Genomic DNA, 24,674 nt, shown 5'->3' with positions numbered 1-24,674 from the left:
TCAGGGAGGAGGCATGAATCTTTAGGCAGAACGAATAATGGAAAATGGAAATTAACTGATAGTGTGACGTTAATAAATGGTAATTAAGGTCATGAATTGCTGTGATGATGCTCAAAAAAACCCCCAACAACACGATCATCTGATTAAAACGGGCATAAATGCCTGCTGGATCTCTCCAGGTGCCTGATTTACCCCAATGCCCTTTATGGTCGATGGATCCTGGCGGTGCGTCATCGCCTCCATTTTATGAAGTGTTGATGTTAAATATAAAACAACTGGGATTCTGCTGCAGGTGTTTAACGGGACAGAGAGTTCCATCATCAAAGATGCGGAACAGGACACATCAGCAAAACTAAAAACTGGGGCGGTAAAAAATGCGACATTTGTGCTTTAACAAACTCAAATTGTAAGAAATCGCCGAACAGAATCAGATTTTTCTCCCCCCTAAACTTACCGAGCTTTACTTGGTTAGCATAACCACCACAGCCTGAACAGCTAAATTCCCAACGACGGCTACTAAGCTAATCAGATGTAGGTACGTCGTTCCTCGCTACATGAAAGCTAACTTGCTGAATCTTGCTCATATTACGGCTCCCAACATCCTGTAATTGTACAGGTTTTAACTTTAACCTTCACAGAAGGTACATTTGGGTAAAGCTCAGTTTAGTATCTCCTCATTATGTAAAGGAGACCTTTTGTGCCTCATGCCAACCTGGGCCTCAACCAGCTCACGTCTATTTCTGCGCTGCGTCCCCACCAGGGCCTCGGCCCCGGTTGTGAAATTCTTGGCATGTGTGACACGATTAGATAAAACGCCACAGGTGGCAGCACCATGCTAAATATTCACCCGGGAGGAATAAAGCAGAACAGCAGCGACGTTCTACGTAGCTTAAGTCGACCCCTGTTGCCCCGCTGTGTTTGCTGTTGCCACGGAGACGATGCGAGCTGAGAGGAGCGGGCTTAGCCTGGTCTTTACGTTCGCTACACGCTGCTATTTTCTGATGAGCGGGTAATATTTTCTGTTTAAGAGGACAGAGTCTGCTGGGACCACACAGTGTGGTGTGATTTACTCGTCAGGTTCGGGAAATGTGTTCAACGATGACGTCTGTGTCGTCTGTGCTGATTAGCAGTCTTAGCTGCTCCTGCAACGTGACTCATCCTCCACGCAGGAGGCTAAAACCACACCGAGGCTTCAGACTCGGAGCGGCGGACGATTAGGGGCTTTCAGCCTGAACGCGCGCTACCTTTTTAGAAAAAGCCGCTGCCCTCAGCAGAGTAAAGGGCCATAAAGTCGAGATTTGGAACCTTGATGCTTCACGTCGCCGTGGGGCAAAAGATTCAGTTTCTCCTGATTTCTTTGGACATTAGCCTGCTACAATGCTAGCTTGTTTTGGAAACTTTTGCAGTCACACATTTGAGCATCGCCGGCATCCTGCAGCTCAAACAAGAGCCTGGATCAGGATCAGGCTGCAGGATCTGGTTGGTCGTCCTGCCAGAAACTCACTGGGATAAAATCCTTTGGACGTTCTTCGTGCTGCATCCAAAGAGCTTCAGGAAGTCGAGGCTTTGGCTACTGCCGAGACGTCAGACTGGCAGATTGACCTCAAGTGTGACTCAGCATGTTGAGGAGGTTGCCGAGCAACAGAGCAAGCTAGTAGAGACACAGGACAGCGGGTAACGGCGCCATTCCATGTGAAATGTGGGTTTTTTAAGAGAAGTTTTAAGCCACAGCTGCAGCCAGTAAAGGTTGATTAAACGTTGTTGATGGAGGATTTTGCAGATTTTAATGGCATTGATGCATCACATTAGACTTTTCAGGAGCAGGAGAACAGGCTACTTCTTAGCTCACTTGCTAATTAGCCTCTTCCAAGCTGGGACATAAACATGTGTCCTTTAAACACTTTGGAAAGTGGGTCTCAGGCCAACTGTACCTGTGCTTCAGGACAGAAAAGCACCACTATTTTTTTTTTTTTTTTAAGCTAATACTGCAGCCTGTAGGCCACCAGAATTTAGCTCCGTGCTAAAATTCAGAAAATCTATGCTATCCTGGTACAACTCCCTCGTACCTCATCCCTTCTCCTGCCACCTGACTTTACTGCTCTTCTTTTTTAGTATTTTTTTTCATGGAAAACCAGATTTTTAAGAAAAACAAACATCAGCAACTAGTTTGCCACCAGAATAGTGGTGAACATGCTAAAAAGTGTCAGAAGCACATTGACCAGGAACTATTAACTTTGTCATAGCTAACTAACTTTTTAGTTGATTAATTTAGGTGTCTGCTGCATTTCCTGTCGTGGATGCATACCTACCTAGCTGCCGACGTCACGGCCGCCAATGTGGACAAACATTACAGCGCCTGGACTCACTGATGTTGGGGGGGGGGGGTCGTTGCTCTGTAACACTTAAATATATTAATTATAAAATCTATAACACTCACAGTTGGACTCACAGGATCATGAGTGAATTTAATTGACATGCTAACACGCTAACTTTGTTACAGGCTGTTGTTACTACGGGTAAACTCTGAACTAAGATGTTTACTGTTTTACTCTATATTGAAATAAGCATTAAAAAAAAGTTAAATTCACAATTATTAAACTTTTTTCAAGCATAATTCAGCTGCTTTATTTGGTGGTTTGTGTTCCCTCAGGCTGATCCCAGAACAGCGCTGATGAATACATGAGGCCACACCGCCCTCTGCTGGCCAGATAGTATAATGCGTGAACCTGGAAAAGAGACTTTTGCCTTGACAGTTTTTGTCCTGGAGCTTCTGGAACATAAAATATAAAACATAACGAATCTTCCACGTCACCAGTTCCCCCAGGAGGGTGTCGGGAGGCTTTGTTTTCTCTCAGTGACACTCACAGCGATGGATGACATCAGTTATTCACGCTTTTGTTACTCTGACCTGTCCAGGCACAGGTGGTGGTGGGGGGGGGCTCTTCAATGACAAGCGACAACCCCGAGAGTGACGCAGCGGCAGCCCGATGAAGCTGCAAGCACCATAAAGTTGACACAGACAGGTTTAGAACCTGTTGTGAGGCCCGCATGGCGGTGCAGCGGGGCTAAACATAGAGCTTCTGGGCTCCACGTGCGTCACGTCCTGTTATTTTCAGCTCTGAATTAGTGGCCCCATTAAAAAGTCATTTCTGGTGGGGAGGTCGAGGAACCGCTGAACCGTCGTCTGGATTTGCTTTCAGCAGCTTGAACGAGCTTTTGTAAGACGTTAACGTACAGCAGAGATACGGGAAGCCAGCCGTGAGGTCATGGGCAAAATATTCACCGGACCAGGATGATGCTCGAAACCAGACTGTGTGTGTGTGTGTGTGTGTGTGTGTGTGTGTGTGTGTGTGTGTGTGTGTGTGTGTGTGTGTGTGTGTGTGTGTGTGTGTGCTGGCCATGATTCTTGGTTTAACATCAGACCTGGCAACTCTCCCAGACTGGAAACTCCTTCAAATGCAGACCTGGTCCATCTTTCCTCCTATAGAGGACCAGCAGCTGGACGGTGGCAGGTTGAGCTTCGTTGTTGCCCTGAAAAGAGCCGGAGTGCAAAATAGTTGCCCCGCTGCCTGAATTCAGATTGATGCTTCGTGATCGTAACGTTCCAGTTTGCATTTTATATAGCGCGTAAAAGTGAGAACGAGCGCTGGAAAACTTGGAAACTTTGTCCATGAAGGAAAATGAGTTGATGTCATTTCACGCTCGAGTATTTTTATATTCGCAAATGAGATTTTAATCAAAGCAATCTTTGGTTCCTCTAATATTGAGGTTTCTGGGCAGGGTCAGACTTCATGGTGAATGGCGCCCCCTGTCGGCAGTCTCCGGTACTCCAGCCGCTCCTGTCCTGTGGGTGCTGACCCACTCTGGAGGTTTTTATCAGGTTAAACCTGCTCCGTGGATCCCAAAACAAGGCGATGTCAGATTTCCTGGCGCTGCATCAACATGGAGAGAACAGGCATGTTAAAGACTCGGAGGTCAAAGGTCAGAGGATTTCAAGGATTCCCAAACCAGCCGTCCAACACCTCAGCAAAGATCTCTCACTTTGTCCAACTTTGGGCAGCGAAAGCTGATTGTTTTGTGTTGCCAAGGCGACCAATTGTAAATGTTTACGAGTCCCAGACCTTTCAGCGATGACGGAACAGAACTCCGAGCGCTCCAGTCCGGCTATTTTAAGGTGTTTTCAAGCTCGGCAGTGTGAAACTTGGGTTCAATTTAAGCGCTTTAGAAGCATTTTGAATAAGCTGCAGGACGTTTGTGGGATGTTTGCGGACCTCATCTGTGGGGAGCTGCTGCCTCCGGAAGGTGTTTCTGGAATCTGTCGGATCCTCACGCGACACTTTAAAACGCGTCTGCGTCGTAAATTTAACGATTTACACGGACTGGGTTTAATTTCCTCGTCGGGTTTATTTTATGATGCTTTCGCTGATAAAGTCAAACCTTCCATTGAGATCAAGGGGAAAAAAAGAAGGGAGAAACTGTTGATTTTGGACTCGTTCTGACATTTAACTTTACAGTCATTTATTTCGGTGTGTGGCCTCGTGCTCGTGCACACAGGCGCCGTCATTAGCGTGAGTAAATCTACAAACACGGCACATCCCCACACTAACTACAACAGGAATGCTAATGCTACATTAGCCTGTCATGCGTCTGCTCTTGAAAAGGAAGCTCGGGAGGGATACTGGCGCCCTCCCCAGCAGAGAGGAACGTTCCCTTTACTTTACTTACTGTACTCTTCGACACCACCAGCTCCAGATTTACACAAGACTGACTTCAGATCATCTGCAAGATGCTAGCAGCAACCACATCTGGCGCACGAAAGGTCACGGCGTGAAGAAACGCGCCTCATCCCTGGTTGGATTCCCGGACGTTTCCCTGTTCTGTCCAGTGAGAAAACTTCTGGCTAAACCAAAATCCCTTCATGTTCGGGCTGATTGTGTTTGCACACGCTGAGACAGAAACTCCACCAGCAGGTAGGACACGCCACCACCGCTGCTGCCCCCCCCACCCCCACGTTTGATCTGCGTTTCTCCTCCCTCCATCATCTTGACAGCGCTATGATGTCAGGCTGCAAGAATCCGCTCCGTGATTTGTGTGTGGGTGTGTACATGTGTGCATAAGTCTGCATTCCAACTGTCCACAAGGCCGCTCTGTGTGTGTGTGTGTGTGTGTGTGTGTGTGTGTGTGCGGGGCAGAGGTGTATGTTTTTGTCGCACACCTGCTTCCTCACCTTTCACCTTCCCGCTTTTACGACCCTTCCGCTGCTTCTCTTCCACATGAAAAGTGAGGTCATCGCCGAAAAAGCCCTCCGTCTTCTCAACTTCAGCTGCCAACAAGCGAAACCCACACGAGAAAGCGTCTTTATGGGGTTCCGTGCGTCCACAGGTAGCTGGCGTCAGGGCTTATAAACTCCGAATGAACGGAGCAGCTTTTTGACCGGGTGGGGAGTCGGAGAAACGCCGGTGGTCCCGGCGAGACGGGTCCACGTCTGCCCAGCGTTTCCAGTAACAGCGTTCGCTTTTGGCATCGGACGTCGTCCTCAGGGCTTAATGAGTCCAAGAGGTAATGGAAAGTCCTCGAGAGAGAAGAAAAGGGCACTTTATAAAGGACTAATGAAGAGTGAGACACAGTTACCCACGTTTACCGTGCAGGGTGGATTAGCATCAAGATGGTTAAGAGAAAAGCTTAAAGGAAACACGATCTCTGAAGCGACTATTGATGAACCGAGGCGGCTGTTGCAGTGTTAATTCTCAGCTAATTATCAGTACCCGCTGCTCAATAATGTGTAGGCAACATGTTGCCTAGCGTGTTCCAGACGTGCTGAAATAAAGGAGCTTCTGCTCCACAAGAGGTGCGAAAAAAGTAAAGTACCCCCGAGTGTCGTGTTCATTTTAGGGAGAGGCTGAAGCTCAAAGCGTGGGGGAGTCAGCTTCAATCTTCTGAAATGACCACAATTTATTAAGGCAAGAATCTAAAAGGAGACAAAAAAGCTTACTAGCATCTTATAGGAGCTTGTGAATGTTGTTAGCATAACGCCAGTGACCCGCTGTTTCCAAACTGGTCTCATAAACTGGTGGACCTCTGCTGTTAACTGGCAGAAAGACCTGACGTCTTCCACAACTAGAAAAGCTACTGCGCTACACAACCGCCGCTATTGTACCCGAGCACATACCTGAGTGGAAAAGTCACCGAAACCGTGAAGCTAAAAAAGCGGTTGTTAATCTTCCCGTGTGTGTATCATCGGTGTGGTCCTGAATATATTCAGTGTTTCGCCTCGAGTGCCAAAAACCAAACGAGAGTGAATAAAATGCAAACGCTTATTAATCATCACTTCAACTTCTGGCACCGAGAAAACTTGACAAATGATTTTATTTTAAAAAAAAAGAGAAAACCTGATGTGGCTGGATGGGATTAGAAACGGGAGAGGGAAGAGTTCAGTCATTTCTCGGCGTATTCATCTGTGACGGCTTTGACGAATGACATGATGTCATTAAATCACAGATGCTAGTACCAACTTGATATGCGACCGTTGGGGATCACGCGACTTCACGAGAGTCGAAGCGAAATCCAACTCTTTCGGACGCGGCTCAACACAACCTAAGCTAACCTCAAAAATGGATGCTAGCAGGTCCAGAGTCAAGGTTGCTGCTAGCAAAGCTCCGCTCCGTCTTTTAACGATGATTAATGACACGACAGGGACGAAAGGCTCATTTTGGCTTTGGGTCCAACGTACAAGCGAAAATCTCATTTACGATATTTTAGGTTGTCTGACAGATCAAATTTATTGCCGCTTTGGTTGCCAATAAAAGCTATTACAATTATTAAACAGATTTTTGAAAGAGAAAAAAAAATCACTTTCTCTTTTTTTAAGTTCAGCAAAAGTTCCTTGCGAACTATAAGATGATTTTACCGTAACAGTCTGTAAACTGTTAGCATTTGCCGATTCGTTTGACTTCCTCGTCCCTCCCGGCGTGACAGTTTGGGACGTCTTTGCAGATGTTTGCGATCCGGTCCAGACCGATTTTTCCTGTCCTTTCCGTGAACTTTCACGAACTATGTGATGCAATTCCGATCAGATTTTGGAGATGTTGCAGACATGTGACGTGTTGGGGCTCCTGCGGGGCCCCGTCGAGTCGCACAATAGCGGCTCGAATCCTGCGGCGCTTGGTCTCTAAAGTCAGACGTTCGGGAGTAGCCGAGTCAATTATGTACACACACACACACACACACACACACACACACACGTGGCATAAATTTGCAGCAAACAGGGGTCTGTCTCAAGTTTGGACCTCTGGTTGAGGGGAGCCTGCGGGGAATTACCTCAGCCCTGAATCACGTGGCGCTGTGCTGAGAGCGTGCACGGTGCAGTCGTCCAGCCATCGCTCTCACTCAGGAACTGTCAGAGGGCCTCACGAGGAGGCGAGAGACGCCGCAGGGGACTTTCTGAGGTCTTATCAGGGACGTCCGAATGTTCAGGGACATGTTTGTCCTGCTTGGGTTTGAGGATCTGAACCAAGGCTGTGGTCCTGGCGTAGGTTTGCTCAGAAGTGTTGATCCAGCTCCCTGGACCACTCGGAGCTCCTTCACCAAGCAGAAATAAAGCCAGCGTCCTCCAGATGGAGGCTTTTGAAGGAAGTGAAAGCAGGACAGGTGATGATTTAATCCGTGATGCCGCACACTCAGACACGAGTCCCGGCGTGTTGAGGGTTGAGCAAGGGCCTGGCAGAGGAAGAAAGGTTCTCAAGCCTGATTGATCGGGGCCTCATTCACGAACTAAATCCGACAGAGAGGCTCTGCAAACTTTCCACTCCTTCAAACTCAAACCCATGTGTAGCATCTGTGTCCTTCCTCCAGGTGACTCCGGCAGCGTTAATCAATAACTTTGTCATTTGTTCAGCAGATTTGGGAAAATGCGAAGCCGCAGCAGCAGCTTGGAGGACGTCCTGAAGGCCAAGCCGGGCCAGCAGTCGTCGGACGCGCGCAAGAGATCTGCAGAGCGAGGCGAGCCCTCGGGCAGGGCGGAGCGCCGCGGCCGGCTCCGGGAGCCCCTGGACGACACTGGGACCGTTCAGAGGAATCACAAGATGCTCACACAGAACACCACAGGGGACGGGACGGGGACCAGCACCGCCGAAGGTGCCGCGAAGGCAGGTCGTAAGGAGAAGGGCCGGGACCTCTCCAGAGATGACCTCATCTTTCTGCTGAGCCTGCTGGAGGGAGAACTGCAGGTAGCCGAACCGTCACAAGTGTTAAGTCCAGGTCCTTGATGGAATGAAATTTGGCGCCATGCCGACTCTCCGGTTTTTCCACATTCACCTTCTCTCCTCCCCCCAGGCCAGAGATGAAGTGATCACGGTGCTGAAGGCCGACAAACTGGACGTGGCCCTGCTGGAGGCCAAATACGGCTTCGTCACGCCACAGAAGGTCCTGCAGGCGCTGCAGCGAGACGCCATCCAGGGCAAGGCCGACGTCTTCCAGGAGGACATCTACGAGAAGCCCATGGAGGAGGTAACAGCGGCTCTCCACCACAGTAACGTTCTTCCATCACGTTCACATGGTGACAGATGTTTGATCCCCCCCAACAGCTGGACAAGCTGGTGGAGAAGCAGCGGGAGACACACCGGCGGATGCTCGAGCAGCTGCTGCTGGTGGAGCAGGCGCACAAGCAGGCTCTGTTCAAACTGGAGGACGAGAAGAGGAACCACGGAGAGTTCATGAAGAAGAGTGATGAGTTCACCAACCTGCTGGAGCAGGAGCGTGAGAGGTCAGAAAAACGCCCCCCCCCCCAAAAAAATCCGTGTTGCTAACCGTGCTAACTTTCGCCTTAAACACCCCGATGACTTCAGTCTATCACCGCTGCAGTACTGCAGGTGGCCGCTGGGTGGAAAAGAAAACTAGTTTGGGTTGAGGAAAAAACTTTGCCAGAAATAAAATCTGCTGTGTTGCGAACCAGGATGGGACATTAGCGACGGCCCGCGTTAGCGCTCAGACGTGTGACACAAGTTCAAGCACCAAAGTAAAGCTTTAATATTCGCTGCAATGTGAGACGAGTCTGGGATAAATCGCTGGCAGCTCGGGGTGGAAACACGTCTAATTTGTTCAGTAAATGTCACAGTTGCCTGGCAACGCTCTGTTTACTGCTTCCTTTGCAGTATCAGACACACACACACAGCAGCACATGTATTTATCCAACCACACATAGCACATTCACACCCTCAGAAAGTCCTTCCACAAGAAAAAACCCAGCTGGACATCGGCCCATGACCCATGTAGGACAATCACACGGCGGCGCTGAAGCCAAGACCGATTGTTTCAGTTGGCCGGCGCGGCAGAGTGACGACGATCTGCGCTTTGTCACCGGGCACGTCAGGAAGAACGGGCTGCCATGAAAAATAGGCCGTCAATGAAGGGTTGAGCTAATTAGCTCGTGAGAAAAGGCCACCGATTTACACAGAGAGGAAAAAACAGCCGTGGGACGCATCAGTAAGAGCCTGGCCTCAACGCAGACCCGGTTACCATGGAAACAGCTGCTAATTCGGTGTCGTGTGTGCCAACAAATAAAAATCTTTGCGGGGTGTCGAGCCATCTTGTCCTCAGCTTCAGGACGGCGTTTGACAGATTTGCTGACTGCTGGCACGTTCACGCCGTGTATGAAATCACTGGCGTGAATTCAGCGGTTTCGTCTTTCGCCGTCTCGCGGTTGTTTGCCTAGACAATCCTCACAGGAGACATTACGCTCCCCTGAGCCGACACTGGGATAATTATGAGTTACGCTGTGCAATTATGATGCAAGAGCATGCACGTGAGTCAGAGGCAACGTGAGGGTTGATCCGAGCGTGAATCCGACAGCAGGTACGCATAAATATGAGAACGGATCTACCGGATCAGAGCCCTAGCCATAGTCATGACTGGAATGGCAGGATGCTAACTGCTACAGGATTTAAGGGCCAGTCTGTCAATGCTGTAAATATGTTTGCTAGCATCAGAAACTACAACCTAGCGTGGACGCTTAGTCGAGGCCTGCTGCGATGCTTCTATTTCCTTTCTGAGTCCGGTTGGTTGTGCCCACCAATTGCCGCGGAGGTTTATTCGGACCAATGTGCTTGTGTTTTAGCTAGGCTAAAACAGCGCGGCGTAGAGTGATTAAGTTGTGGTGATCCAGGATCTACATGGATCTTCTCTATGGAAGCCTCATAAAGGATGCTAATCTGGGCAGAGGTTGAGGGAATGAATCCGGTTCCCCTCTGATTAACTGGCACCGAACCAGCCGCGAGTGAGGACCTCATCACCCATCAGATGCGGCTTGCTCAGGACGAGAGCATTGTGCTAACCGTCAACAGATGTTCATTTCGATATGACTTCAGCACGCAGACACCGTGAACAGCTAAACACCGTGAACGGCGCGCCGCTCGGCTTTGTTCTTTTTGCGGGTAAATGCAGCGAGTAAATTTTTACGACCATCTGTATCCTCTGATGTCATCAAAGCACTGAGATCCTGGCTCTGGTTTTGGACACACGAATGAGGAGTTGGCAGCGTCGGCACGTGATGGGAACGACCGCATCCGCCATCTTTAGCGTCCAAAGCGATGCTCAGAATGGCTAGCGTGAAACACAAGTGCCGACATCTTTAGTTTCCGTGATACCATGAACAGACGCCCTTGTGTTCGCCAAACCAGCAGAAGCCCAGAGGTGTGAGGTTCAACTCTCACTTACCAGATGCTGCTTACCAGATAGACTGGTAGCATACCTCAGTATAACCAGTCTGTTAGCTTCACAGCTAACTCTAACTCAACAAACGTAGAAACCACAGAAATTTCACTTTTAGATTTTTTACTAAACAGAAAAACGGAGTTCTGTAACATTAAGGTGGGTTTGATTCGTGTTTGATTCGTTCCCCGTCAGGGGAAGTTTGGTCTGTAGTGACAGAAACTAATCAAAACAGTCTTTTTCATAATAAATGCTATTAAAACTCGCTTCCTGCGTTTTGGCATCGATCACGTCGTGGTTTCGCGGCTGGCGAGCCCGAGCTCGTCTCAGAAACGTGGCGGGTAAACATGACCCGCGCTACTGGCACGACAAGTCGCTCTATTCTTTCATTTGGGATTGTAAAACACAGTAGCCACGAACGTGGTGCCGCACGGCCTTCTTATTAGCGTTTTACAGGGCATGAGATAAATCTTGTGAACCCTGTGATCGACTTAACTGCGGTGACGTCATTCGCGGATCGGATCGCTTAACTCCCACGGCGGCGGCTTTAAAATGCATCATCCAGCGTATCTGTGAATGAACCATCTATACGTTATCACCAGCGCAGCCGAACCCTGAACCTCCGAGTTTTTTTTTTTTTTTTTTTTTTTTTTTTTTTTACAGGCAGTCACGTCATTCCGATTCGAATAACGGCGTTCAGCTGCCGCCTCGTAACACGCACACATTATCCTGGATCTTCTCTGCACTCGTCGCGACGTCTGTCGCTTCCCTCGAACATGAACCAAAACTTGGTTTTCAATCCCAGTTGTTCGCACTTTGCTCGCGGAACCCCGACAAAGAGGCCGTGAAGGCGGGATTAGGCGGCGAATTAAATCTAGAAGGATGAAACGTGACGGCCGTCCGTGTCCGCCGCCAAAAATGACGCGATGTTCCGGATTTGTGAGGGGCTCATTAAGAAACGTACATGTTGTGTCCATATGGGGAAGCCGGGGAACGTTTATTCTTCAGTTGTTTCTATTTTATTACTTAGTAAATAAATTAAAAAACCGAAACAAGATGAACTATTGTGATCGGACTGCAGTCCGCTGCTAACGACAGCGCACCGCTAACGCTACAAATGCTTTGGTTCTAACAAGCCTCATCTGGTTTCCATCGCCATCACTCACTCACACATCCCAGCGTCACTTTTGAACTGGATCTTTCCCATCAGGCAGTGATTCAGCTCTCAGTGCTGTTTGTCTGGCAGTAAATTTACCTCAAATACAGGATTTCTCTCGTTATTACACATGGCGCTGTCCTCTGCCGGGACACAGGTGCTTCACAGGAGGCCACAGCCAAGCATGTACGCTAAGGTGTGTTTTACTTCCTGCACTGGTACCCAAACGTCTGAGCGACTTCTTACACCCTTTAATCGTTCCGATCACTTTTAAACCTCCACAGACGACAACACAGCATGAGAGACGACTTTAGAGGGAAAGAAGAAGAAGTGGGACAGCACCTGCGTCATGCACGGTGGTCGCTTCCATTAGTCTTGATTTTTCCTTTGTTAAATCATCAAAAGACGTACTTCACGTTTCACCCATGCCAACATTTCTTCAGCTTTTCACCTGTTGTCACTCATACAGTTTACAGGCCGCAGTTCCTCACGTTCACCTGTGTAGAAGTTTGGATGAGCACCAGCGTATTTTAGTATCCGTCGTTCTACGTGAGTACAGGACGTGAATCCTTGTGCCACCTAACGGTGTCATTGGACAACGTTTTCAGCTGTCAGAGTTTTTCGATCTTCCTGAATGATGAATCATCTCCAGACTTTTAAAATTTTGATCTTTTGGAGTAAAACAAAACAGACCCGAGTAATTTTTTGGTGATTTTCAGCACAACAACGTTCCGGCAGCTCCAGGGAGCAGGACGGTTACTTTGATTTATCAAAGGCTTTTCCAAAGATTAGACTTCCTGAGATCAAAGGAAGGCCAGATGTGGAGTTTGAAGCGGCAGTTTAAGTGCGTCTGTGTCCAGGATTATGGGGTGTGAGAGAATATTAGCTGTAACGCAATCATGTGATTACAGCTCGCTGACAGAATGCAGAGATCAGACCTCACTGACCACAAGGACGTCAGACTCACTGCTTGTACTTTTCCGACATTTTTTTAGACTTGCTTTTAAAAAAATGTGCGTGGGGGTGGGGGGGGGGGACCTAGAACAGGACTTCATGTTGAAAGCTTCACTGTATTTAATGAATCAGACACAAACACATAATGGCAAGATCAGAGCCATCTAATGGAAATCAAGTTTCCCCGGGGGCGACTTTATTCGGACCGTTGGTGTCTGCTTTACGTTATCGTGACAAACGTTGGCGCGTGTTGGTGCCAGAGCGGACAAAAACATGGCAGACTTGGCAAATGTGTCTGGAGTCAGGACAACGTTCCTGCTATGAGAGAGCAGGAAACCCTGCGGCTGTGTTGCCCCGCTCGCTCTTTGGATTTACTCCACCTTTCTGATTGAACCAATAACCAGAATTCTGATAATCGGATTAAAGAAACATTGCGCCTGTGGAAAAGATGGGATTTGTTTGGGATTTGCACGTTGCTGCAGTCAAACTAGAGCCAGCCGGTGTCATTAAAAGTGCTTTAACAGCTAATTTTTTAAAATAAAAGGGGGAAAAGAAGCCGAACGGCCAACTGAAAGCAGCCTGACAACCGATTTCGGTGCCTGGGAATCCACAGGAGTGACGTATAAGCTAATCTTCTATTTGTGAAAGGAAATAGCACCGAGGGTGGAGGGCCGAGGGTCAGACGGCAAAAATGCAGCTAATGTAGTGTTAGCATGACATTTCTGGGCTTGCTGTGAACTATGGGGACGCTGGCTGACGGCGAGGCCAAAGCATGTGACGGAGACACGTAGACGCCACGACCGGGGCACCAAAGCCGATTTTTGCTCCACTTGCGCTTGTTCTCTCTGTCACCGTCTTGATTTGCGGTTTGGCAAGGCGTGAAAAAGGGAAGCCATTTCTGGCCCGCCAGGCTGGAAGGAAGCGACGCGCTACATCCTCGACACAGCAGCTGCACAGCCTGAACAATAAGTTCCTGGATCGGGCTGGTGTCGAGATACTGAGTGAAATATGGAGGGAGGAAAAAGGCTGGCGACGTCTCTGGACTGCTCTTTACTGCCCTTTTCACTCCAGAGGTGTTTGGCCTCTGAATGGTTATTTAAAAAGAAAAAAAGTTGCCTCATATGCGTTCATCTACAGCTGTTAATATTAGAGCTCCAGGCCAGTAGGTGGCGTTAGCGCCCAGTTCCATCTGTGCATCATCGTAAGGTTCATCATGACGTTCTGAAAAATGAGCCACGTTAGCGGCGCCACAGAGAGGAAGAGGCAGTTTAGCCAGGTTCCTCCGGCAACACGACCCCACCCATGGGAGCGCGCTTAGCGCGGCGTTAGCGGTGCAGCCGTTGTCTCCTCTCAGTTTTAAATGCGGATGATGGCGCCGTTATTAAAAACGGAGGAAAAGGTGACGGTAGCTGGAGCCGAGAGACTCCTGGCGGCTCTCCGTCGCTGCAGTTGGAATTTCATTTGATTTGTGTAAAACCTAAAATAGCTCTCGTAACTTTCTCTGGGTGTTACTGAAGCATCTGATACCGGTGGCGTAACTGGTGATTAACGTTTATAGGGAACAGGGTTTTATTGACCAACTGAAAAGGTCTCGAGAAAAAGGGGAAAACAGCGAAAGCGGAGAGGTCGTGGTCTGATACCTCCCCCTCACAGGGCCGAGGATTTTCTGTTTGGCTTCAGGCCGTGATGCCCGCATTCCCTCGGTGCTCAACCAAATTATCCGGGTTTAATCTCTCCACATCCAAGAGGAATGCTCGGAATGTGAAAGTGAGGTTTGATCATTCACAAGCCCCAAAACTGGCACGCAAACCTCAATTACAGAATCCCCAGAACCAAATTCTGTGTTTCTACGGCAACAGATGAACCCAACACCATCCCGGAACATGCAGCTTCCACCTTCATCCAACCACCCTCTCCCTCCGAGATGTCCAAGATTCTTTCTGATGTGGGCCCAAAGCCTCAATCACACGTTGTCCCTCAGTATTAAATCAAGCAGTCAGATTTGCCTTGGACCAGAACACAGAGATGTCCTGGGGGGGGGGGGGGGGGGGGGGGTCAGCGGGATTGGACGGGGTTTTTGTACAAGAGGTTAGCGTTGATGTTTGTCAACGTCTGATGGATGTCTGGATCCTCCTGGCAGGGCCAGAGGTGGTTTCAGGAGCCTCTCAAGGCTTCAGTGATGTGGAAGAAATGGGAAGTATCCGTGTCAGAGAGCAGTCGTGTCTAATCCTCCTGCAGAGAGCAAAGCTGCTCAACATCCCCGACGTCCCCCCAAACCCAAGACTTCAGCCGGTACAACGGCGTCCCCAAGAACCCTCCAATCGCCATCCCCGCACTTTGGCGAGCACGAGCAGAAAAGTCGTGCCTGGATCTCTGATTTAATGCAACATGAGCTCATTCCAAAAGCTTTTTTTTTTTTTACAAAGAAAATTCCAAGCTCACGTGACACAGATCCTTTTACAGCCAGGAGCACAGAACAACATCACCAGGAGAGATTTAGTAGCCGTCGGTCCAAACGCTTCATCAAATTAAACGGGATGAAATGAAACCCAGTTGGGCCTCGTCTCGCCCCAGCGGGTCCCTGAAAACTGGGTTTATTCGCCTTTTTCTCATCAGACTTTCCTGACTCGCGGCCTTCAGAGGCCAAATGGTGAAAAGCAGGCGTGTGATGGGAAGGTTACTGGCTCCAGAAAAGTGTTGTGATGGTTCCACTGGGTAACTCCGGGGAGCTTAAGCCCCTGCTAAGCCCCAACTACTCAAGTAGAGATGCAGACGGGCCAAAAGTTGGAAACGGCCGTTGCATTAGCGTTCCCGCTGGTGTATATTTACAGCCTCATGTTACGGGTAGAGGGTTAGAAATTAATGTGTCATGAAAAATGCACCAATAATCTTTCCGACTAGACACAACAGCTGAATCACACGTTAGCGAATGAAGACTTGTCGTGTTAGACAAAGCCAATGTTCTCATGCTCCTTTGCCAACTTTCAGAGAAGTCTTGTTAAAGCGCTTGTGACTGGAGTTACATGACTAGCCTGGCAGTGTGGCGATTGCGATCTAGCGTGTTAATTGCTAATCGAGCAAATCTTTCAGGCAATTCCCCGGGAAAGAACAGATTCCATCTAAACGCTTGTCAGGCTTCGACCAGGCCAAAAAGGCAATTCTTTTACTACAGGATCATATCAGACGATTGTTTGATCCAGTTTTGGCTACTTTTCCACAGGATCTCTGTCCGAAAGTCCGAAATTTATGTTCAGATGTCCTGTAAAACTATAAAAGTGATCCTGAAGATAAGTCTACTAAACAAAAACAAAACCCTTCATCCATCTTCGTAATCGCGGGACAAAGAGAAACCTCATAACCCCTCGGTGCTAAAACGCCCTCCTGGACTCCGGCCGGATGCGAGCCAGCTGTTGTGTTCAGTCACTGAGGTGAGACCGGCCGTGTCCGTCCAGACAGTGACATCACCCTGCATTCAGACATGAACACTGCTGATGGGAGCCACACATTTCATGTGACTTTTCAGAATCCTCCAAAGGTAAAGAAAAAAAAACCCCAAAAACCAAACATGGCTAACATGTTCCTTCAGTCTCTGAGAGGTTTCAGGTTTTATAAAGTGGGGAACCTTAAAGTTCGCACTACAAACCTGCTCTGAGCGGCAATTAAATCATCAATGACGGAAAAAATAAAGCAACCATTGCATTTTAGCATCGCCACAGTAAAATTCTAGGAAACTTTTTATGTCTCCTGGCTAGTTGTTCAGTCAGCTATAGTTAGCCTATAAGCTAACACTCTAGGGCTTCCAAATGTGTATCTGGCATGATTAAAGCTGCAAGTCTGCACAGGAAGTGAGTACACTGGGAAGGGAATGATGTCACCCTCCCACATGTGATCAAACCGTCGATCTCAAGTCCTCCTGAGCACACAGTTGCTAACATGGCTCATTCTAACTGCTGCTCGCTCAGGCAGCAGCTTCAGGACAGACCAAATGTGATGAGAAACAATCCACATGCAGTTGAAGTTAGCACAAACTCAACCGCGTGGCCTTTAAATCTGCTGAAACACCTAATATTTATCAGAAAACATGGCCGACAAGACTAAAAACGCATAAACATGAACACATGAACAATGCTAGCTACACTTGGTTGCAGGCAACTTTCATGCTAGCTGCTCTTTCAACATCCGCTCAGATCTCAATCAAGCAACTTCAGAGTTCACAGTAGAACAATAATAACGTGGGAATGTCATGTTTAAACAAATATTAGCCACTGGAGAACGTGTTCGAAAGAGAGTTCTCACTTGGCCCTCGCTGCAGTTGCAGACACCCGGAGGAATTCTGAGATCCATCTGCGCTCTCCAACTTTCCAACGTTGTCTCACTGACCTTAGATCCACTTTCCGTTTTAGTGAGAAACGCGAACAAATGTTTTCTTCGCGTTTCTTAATTAGAAAACTTGCCTTCCTGCTCAGTGGCAGACGCGGCGGCGCAGATCGACAGCGTTTGAGTCTCTACGGTGGTTTCAGGAATCCACAGAGGGACCATTTATGCAACGTTCCTGGTCCTCGTTTAGTTCTGACCAACTTAATTCTTTTATGCGCCGTAACACAAAAGCACTTCAGCTAATTAATGGCAGTTTTTTTCTATCGATGTGTGTAGTTTTTGTAAAAACGACACGCTGCCATCGGACGTTCTCTGGAGGGAACCAGCAGAACCAGGACAGTAGTGGAAGAGTGGAAAAAGTGGAATTATTGGGGGATTTTTTCCCCCTTTAGTGAGACAAAGAACAGAAATCTAACAGCACAACAGCAGCATGTGAGCTCCACCGACAAACTCTTCCATTCTAAATAAACACAGTATTCTGTGGAGAGCGTTACAACATTGCTCGGCACAAAAAAGGTGATTTTCATGATTGGATAATGATTTAAGTTCCTTCCATTTTCAGGAAACTAGAAGCAAATGTGAATAAAGCCAAGTTTAAATCAGCATCAAACACAAAGGCAAACCAAAGTGCTTAAAGATGTTTAAATACAAATGAAAAAAAAAAAGGCTTTTGGTCTAAAGAATGATCAACACAACTGGTCAGAAACTGGTCAGCTTTGAGGGAAAATTCCAAAATGCAGCGAGAAGAGAAAAATCAAACCCCCCTTGTAGATTTACACAAGTTCAGTGGTCCAAGTAAAGGATCTTGAGGAGGTTAATTTGGACAACAAAAAACAGAAATAGCAAAAATAAACCATCTATTAATGACAGAAGTGGCTTTTGTAAAGAAACGTTGTCCAACTTTGTCATCTTCCCCAACTCAAAATAGTGACCCGAGGACACCAAATCTTTGGACTCGACCACGGTTGCGAAACAACGGAGCAGATTAGGAAACTAATTTCCTGTGTTTAAAGATGTCAGCCGGTGTTTGGAGATATGTCGGACGGAGAGAAAAAGAGGAACCACGATAAGTCAGCAGCTTTGTGGATTTCTGAGAAAAACGAGGGGGCGGATAAACCGAAAACGGCATCGACTGGCAGAAATGAGAAATCGCAACATGAAGAACGTCGGCGGGTTCCTCTGGCTGCTCTTTGAACCCTGATGACAGGACGACTCTCCCTCAGACACTCATGTATCAAGGCTAATCTGTCGGGAAACCATGAAACGTCCTCCAGAAGAAGATCCACCCTTGTCAGCTGACAGCTGCAGAGATTAGAGCGAGGATGTGTGATGCACGTGTCACTTCCTGTCTGCCTGTGAATCCAATCTTCAAGCTAATGTTACCCTAAATATTACCCTTTCAGTGGCTAATCAGTTTACTGTGAACATATTTTTGTCAACTTGAGCAATTTATGAGCAAATCGTTGCCGTTATTTCATGATCAAGTCAGCATCCCCTAAAATGCTCCGCGCTGAGCCTAGCTTAGCAGAAAAAAGCCCCACCCTAGCGCGACAAACAACAAAGAATAAGCTAAATCAATTAATTTGTGGCTGCTGAGACATCATGGCTGCACTGCATAAAGGCACTGGAGGTCATTTATGAACGCTGCCTCTTTACTTTTGTTCCTCACAAATAATTTTGTGGTGACAAATGGAAACGGAACTCTAGTTGGCGTCGGTGGTTTTGCTTAAAATCCCCAAACTCGCTGCAGTTTTTTCCCACCCTCCAACCAAACTCACAACATTTCGTTCCGCTGCCGGTGCCTGAACAGACCCACGCAAACACGGCATGATGTCGGGTGTGTAAGCGAGCGCTTCCGTGGACGGGCGGGCGGCTCCTGGGTGGCCCTGGGGGCTCTTAAATCCACTGCGTCTGTGCAAACAACAATTGGAACACCTTCCTAAAGTGTTGCAGATTTACATCAAAGAGTGGCACAGTGGGGGTGATGGTTCTCAGCTGCATACACCAGCCAGGGCAGCGGTCACATGCCTGCACACACACATCACAAGTGTGAGTCTTTGTCGGGGCAATAACTGTGGTTAGCGTGTAAATTAGAGGCCGTTCACCTGGCCCAGCCCAACAGCGCTAAGCTGCAAAATAAATTCCCGCCTTTAATGTTCTCCGTTGCAAGAGGACACCTGCCGTTATCGACGGGGTTACTTAAAGGGAACGACGTGATCTGAAGAATTCCTACCACTTTGGTCCCGCTAGCGTGTTGCGTGTGCTGTGTTGTTGGTTTTTGCGCTATGCTAACAGCCTAGCGTTTGTGATTCTGTAAAGTCAGCCTTACATAACGGAAGTGAGTTACGGTGACTCGTAGATTCGACAGAAAAGAGCAGCCATTTCTCAGATTTTCCAGTTCTCTGACATCAGCCATCAAATATGTTGTACGGAGGAAGTACAGAAGCGCGCGTGTGTCACCACGAGGGCAGAAAACAACTAATCACGTCTTTCTTTAAAAGGCTGCAGGCCTGCGTTAGGTGATGAAAGCTCGCGGATGCACGCTGTCATGGAAAGATCCACACTCTTGCTCATAAAGCTGCCACGTTGTGTGGCGGCGCTGCGTCATCACCTACACTCACAGTGAGGTTTAATGAGTGCTACGTCATTAAACTAGCAACAGCGCTAACACAGAACTCTGCACGGACCTGGAATAAGGTGAGCAAACACGGAAAAGCAAAAATGGGAGCCGGAGGAGCAGAGCAGAACGTGCGGATGAGTTCTGCCCGTCTCTGATGGGAAACCATTAGAGCCTGACATGTCATCACCGCCACAGCTGCCAGAGAAGCTGTAAAAGTCAAGTCTGAGAACAGAGGAGACTAAAAAAGGCCAGCCTGAGGGGCTCTGACCACATTTTAGTGTCACAGACGGGAGGGAAAAAAGGGGACGAGAGATGAACAAAGAGAGAGAAGAATGTGGAGACAAAGTCATGGGTGGATTAAAAAAAAGAGGGAAAGAATTCCAGCAGAGGGGGGAGGAGCAGGAGAGGAAGACATATGGATCTGATTACAAGCCGGTGATGTCATCCGTGCATGTCAGGTAATCAGCCCCCAGGCAGAGTGTCAGAGGGCAAAACCGGGGCCCCGTCTGGCGGCTGAAGCGGCCCCCGTTTGGTTGTCCTGCTGATCAGATCTCACTTAAAAAGCGTGCGGGCCGGACTCATCGCTGGCTCTCATCTGGATCGGATCGGATCGGATGATCCCTCAGCTGTCAGGTACCAGCTGCTGCACAGGAGTCGTTTCCTGCTCGCACGTAAAACAGTGATGTCACGTGACCACGTCCATCGTAGGACCTCGAGACGTTCCTCGTCACGTGTTTCCACGTTAAATTGGATCAGATCGTCCTGATGCAGTTTTTTTTCACGCTTTGGAAGCTTTCGCCAATTCAAACTTCTGTCGTTTCTGAGTGAGGTTCTCATCTTTCTTAGCATTTTTTCTTCATAAAGAAGAATTTTTAGCATTTTTTCTTCCTTTCTCCCTGATGTAAATAAACTGTGACGGCAGAGCGGAGCTGTTGTGATCGTTTAACAAGATGTTCAGGAATCACTCGTGGTATAAATTTAATCCATATGCCTCTTTAACTTTATTATGTTGAGAACATTGCTCAGTTCGTTTTAGGGTCGTCATCCTGCATCTTTCCGGCTCTGCGAAGCTCCAACGACAGATCAAATGAGCAGCCGGTTCTGATCTGTGTCCACACTTCCCAACAGATCCAGGCTGCAAAATGGGGCAGACCAAATCAGCCCCATAAGGGGCAAAATAGATCGCATGAGGGCATTGACCCGATACCCCGCTGCAGCCACGGCTGGTGGGAATAGCCTTCATACGATCTTGTTTTTCGTTGTCTTGGCTACGGGGTACAAGCGCTCAAGAGCGTAGCTTGAATCAGCAGGATGCTAGTGAATAAACGTGCTAAGGGGTTAGTTCAGGCGAGCTCGGACATTAAAAATAGATGATTTTGATGTGTTGTGGTAGAAAACGATGGAGCCTCGGGCTGCCAGTCAAAGTCAAACTGGAAACTTTGCAATTACACGGTAGGCATGGAAACCACAGGCCAGAGCGGCACTGTCAAAGCTTTTTCCCTCTTGTCGGGGTTTTAAAAGTCAGGTCACCATCGCAAACCCACTTTTTATTGCAACCGAAGAATCTGCCATCCCATATCATAGTCTTAACTGGAACTCTGGAATTCCTGTTGACTGGGAATGAGGCTGGGACTCCACACTCTGGGGTTCAACCTGCACCTTTGCTGAACTGCACACATCGCTCAAGCTAACCCAAACCCCTAAACATCCACATTCCTTTGCTCGTCGTCAGCGTGGTCGAGGTTACGTAACACACCCTAACCTCCGCGAGATTTGTCATCTGGCAGAAGTGGCCCGTCACTGCTAGCGTGTTTGTGTGGCCTGACCTCGTTTGATTGGCAACATCTGCTCCGTGAGGTCCGTGTCCAGAAATAGAATCTAATTCTGGATGGCCAAACTGTTTCTACCGAAAACAAACTGCTGCGAGGAAATGAGAGAATGAGGAGATTTACGTCACAGTTGAGGGCTGGAGCAAATTTTGGGAGCTGACCCTCGTTCCTCTTTTACCACCTCAGGTCCGACGGGTCAAACGGCTACAATAGTCATTCCTGGAAAAAGTCCGTCAGAGTAAATAAGCTTTTACCCAGGCCGACAATTTCACCCTTGTGACCCCACATCCTTGACCCCTGACCCCAGCTGTCTACAACAGATGTGACATTTACCATAACGCATCGCAGGAAGAGCGTCTGTAGCAACCCAGCGCGCTAGCGGAGGACGCGCTGAAGCTGGGTTTGGGTCGGTTCCTGACAGGGACTGTGGGCCAAACCTTTACACACAACCTCGTTCACGACCGTCCAGAAAGCCCGTTTTAATTGGTAAAAACACCGATTGGTGCATTTTCTAAATGCAAGTCAGTCAAACCGCAGGTTTTTTGGATGACCTCAGATTTACAGGACCCCCTGCTGAGACCAGAGGACTCTTGGGGATGAAAGAGTCCTCGGACTCAAACGTTTCCCTGTTCAGCCACTGTTGTCGTCGCGCTGAAATGTGTACGTTGTGTTTAAACCAGCGGCCCTCAGCTTGTTTGGTGAAGATCAAAACATTTACTAACAGTGACCTCAGCCATTGTGAAGCCATGACATCTTCCATTCCTCACTTGGGTTCTTGTCATTTGGTCACACTGGTGGAACCAATTACAGACGGCTGAAGGCACAGAGTGACTTCACAGTTCCGCAAACTGATGTCTACATGGACGCGAGCGCTGTGCACTTTAATCGCGTGTCACAGGCAGCCACAGCGTAGTTACCGCAGCAGAAAAAGGCTTAAGTTGCCGCTCAGGTTCTGGCCCGTTGTCGGAGTAAACAGCACATTTTTCTCTGAACAATAGAGACACTGATCATGAGTGGGAGGAAATCTGGGTGGGTCTTCATCTGTGCCATTCGCATGGTAGCAACGGGGACTTGAACACATAACAAGAAGGAAACTCAGCAGGTCTCGAGCAGAAAAGGACATTTTAAAGTATGACACCAACACCTGTGTGAGAAAGACGCACAACATTCACGGACGTGTCTGTTATGTCAGGAAGCATTTTAGCTGCGCATGACATCAGGACTGAAGCATCTACTAAAGCGTTTAAAGTGTGAACTTCACAGCCGCCTGCAGAAGCATCATTTTATTAGTTAGTGCAGCTTTCAGAGCTCTTGTTCTCTAATGTGAAACAGTCTTCTGGTTCACATTAATGGGGAAAACAGAGGACGACTCTGGTCGTCAATGCTAACCATGAGGAAACAGCTGCTACACACAAATATCTTGCATATTAGCAACATTAGCAGCTGAGCATCTCGTACTGCTGGGATTTTATTGCCAGCACACTGGGGCAACACATCTGGGGACCTCTCCAGACATAAAAATACATCTCATGTGTCAAGATACCGGTTTCATAATGTACACAAACGTTCTTATTACCTCTGCTGGTTAACCCCCCCCCCCCCAAGAGCCAAAAAGAAATAAGGTAAATGGAACGGGCCGCCTCTCCTCACCTCCTGCCCTTCCTCGGCAAGTGACAGACAGCGCAAAATACTTCACACATTATGGACGCAGAGAGAAAACTTTTCCCTCTGTGGCGTTAGATTCAGCAGCGCTGCTAACACACACTCAGACATGCACACACACCATAGGGTTACACATGTGCGCAAGCACACCCCGTTGGATTGCAAAGCTCCATATAAGGTCATGTTGATGATGTAATGGTCCCAAGGCAGCGAGCACATCCCTTATTGTTTGGTCTGACTGCAGGAATGCCCACAGCTCAGCTAAGAGAGCGAGACGCACACAGTGGAAGAGTTTCAGGCGTTGTGAAGCCGGGAGAATCTTTGGCTCAGGTAGGAACGACTCGGGAAAACCTCTGTAAACTTTGAAAAGTCCGACCTGCAGGCTTGTGCTGATGTTGGAAGCAGCATCATGTGATGCCGGTGCCGCCGCTCAGAGCCTTGGCTCAGCGACGCGCGTTTCTCTCTCGTAAGCTCTCTTCTTCTGGACTGTCACCGACTGTGATTCATAAAATCAGCTCGTCTCTGAAGGTTTTCAGCTGCAGCAGGAGCCTCAGCAGTGTCCAGCAGGTCGTTCTGTTCCGCGTTTCTACATTTCTGACGATGCCAAACTTGATGCGTTCCCCCACCGTCCACTTCAACTTTAACTCTTTGGATGTTAATGATTCTCAGTCTTTGTAAGCGAGAGTTTTCTCAATATTTTCTTAAATCAAGAACAGATTTAGGGATGTTTGGAAAATTAACATTTTCTCCAGAACAAACCTTGCGGAGAATTCTGAGGGCTTCGGTCATTTCACAAGTTTGTTCCGATGAAAATTTGAATCTGGAAAATGCCAATCTGCACTAACTCACATGACTCTGGAGTTTTCCAACAGCGTTGAGACTCATTGACTGAGCTCTATTTCTTGGGGCTGTGGGTGTAAAACCTGACTGAGTGCTGCGGACTCATGCAGCCACTGCGTGTTCCTACACTCGATGTTCCTGTATCTGCTGTACTGGAAGCAAACGGCTCCTTTAAGCTGTTCCAGCAGGAAGTTCATAAATTTGAGGGCTTCATATTTTACACATGCGGATTGCACTCTGGGGGCCGATCACTTTGACTGTGCGGATTCTAAATACAGTTCATGCGTTACATCAGGCAGCCTCCTCCCCCCACTGAGGTGGATATATTGGCCTTTATGTGCGTGACCTGCTGGCACGTGGTTAGGAAACAGCACGGCGGCCCTGAAATATGGAAGGTGTAAAGACGGAACCACAGTTTCCAGCTGCAGGAGCCACAAAAATAAGGGGGAGACCTCTGTGAAGCCTGTGATCGTTGCGGCTCAATTGTAACTACACACTTGTTTCACGCACGTTACCAAAGTACTTTTAATAC

General features: G+C 48.2%; 2 protein-coding genes across 8 annotated transcripts in view; one reads left to right on the top strand and one right to left on the bottom strand.

Annotated features, from left to right (window-relative positions):
- ect2l (epithelial cell transforming 2 like) overlaps positions 1-24,674 on the bottom strand; it is a 44,297-nt gene that overhangs the window by 4,665 nt on the left and 14,958 nt on the right. For 2 of the 6 annotated variants that reach the window (XM_029839862.1, XM_029839866.1), the window contains exon 22: positions 5,228-5,572. The exons of 1 other annotated variant lie outside the window; for it this stretch is intronic. The gene's annotated coding sequence lies outside the window, so the exon portion shown is untranslated. Of the gene's footprint in view, positions 1-3,423; positions 3,933-4,725; positions 5,573-24,674 lie in introns of all 6 variants that reach the window. 3 more of the 6 variants (XM_029839863.1, XM_029839865.1, XM_029839864.1) reach the window with 3 other exon arrangements.
- filip1l (filamin A interacting protein 1-like) overlaps positions 1-24,674 on the top strand; it is a 36,665-nt gene that overhangs the window by 3,127 nt on the left and 8,864 nt on the right. Inside the window, exons 2-4 of one of the 2 annotated variants that reach the window (XM_029839860.1) lie at positions 7,898-8,225; positions 8,332-8,505; positions 8,583-8,761. In XM_029839860.1, the coding sequence (XP_029695720.1) occupies positions 7,908-8,225; positions 8,332-8,505; positions 8,583-8,761 (671 nt within the window). In that variant the 5' untranslated portion in view covers positions 7,898-7,907. Of the gene's footprint in view, positions 1-7,894; positions 8,226-8,331; positions 8,506-8,582; positions 8,762-24,674 lie in introns of both variants that reach the window. The other variant, XM_029839861.1, reaches the window with a different exon arrangement.

Source organism: Takifugu rubripes, chromosome 8 (assembly GCF_901000725.2).
Source record: "Takifugu rubripes chromosome 8, fTakRub1.2, whole genome shotgun sequence".
NCBI lineage: Eukaryota > Metazoa > Chordata > Actinopteri > Tetraodontiformes > Tetraodontidae > Takifugu > Takifugu rubripes.
The sequence above is the reverse complement of the archived record's forward strand: the minus strand, read 5'-3'. Positions and strand labels throughout refer to the sequence as shown.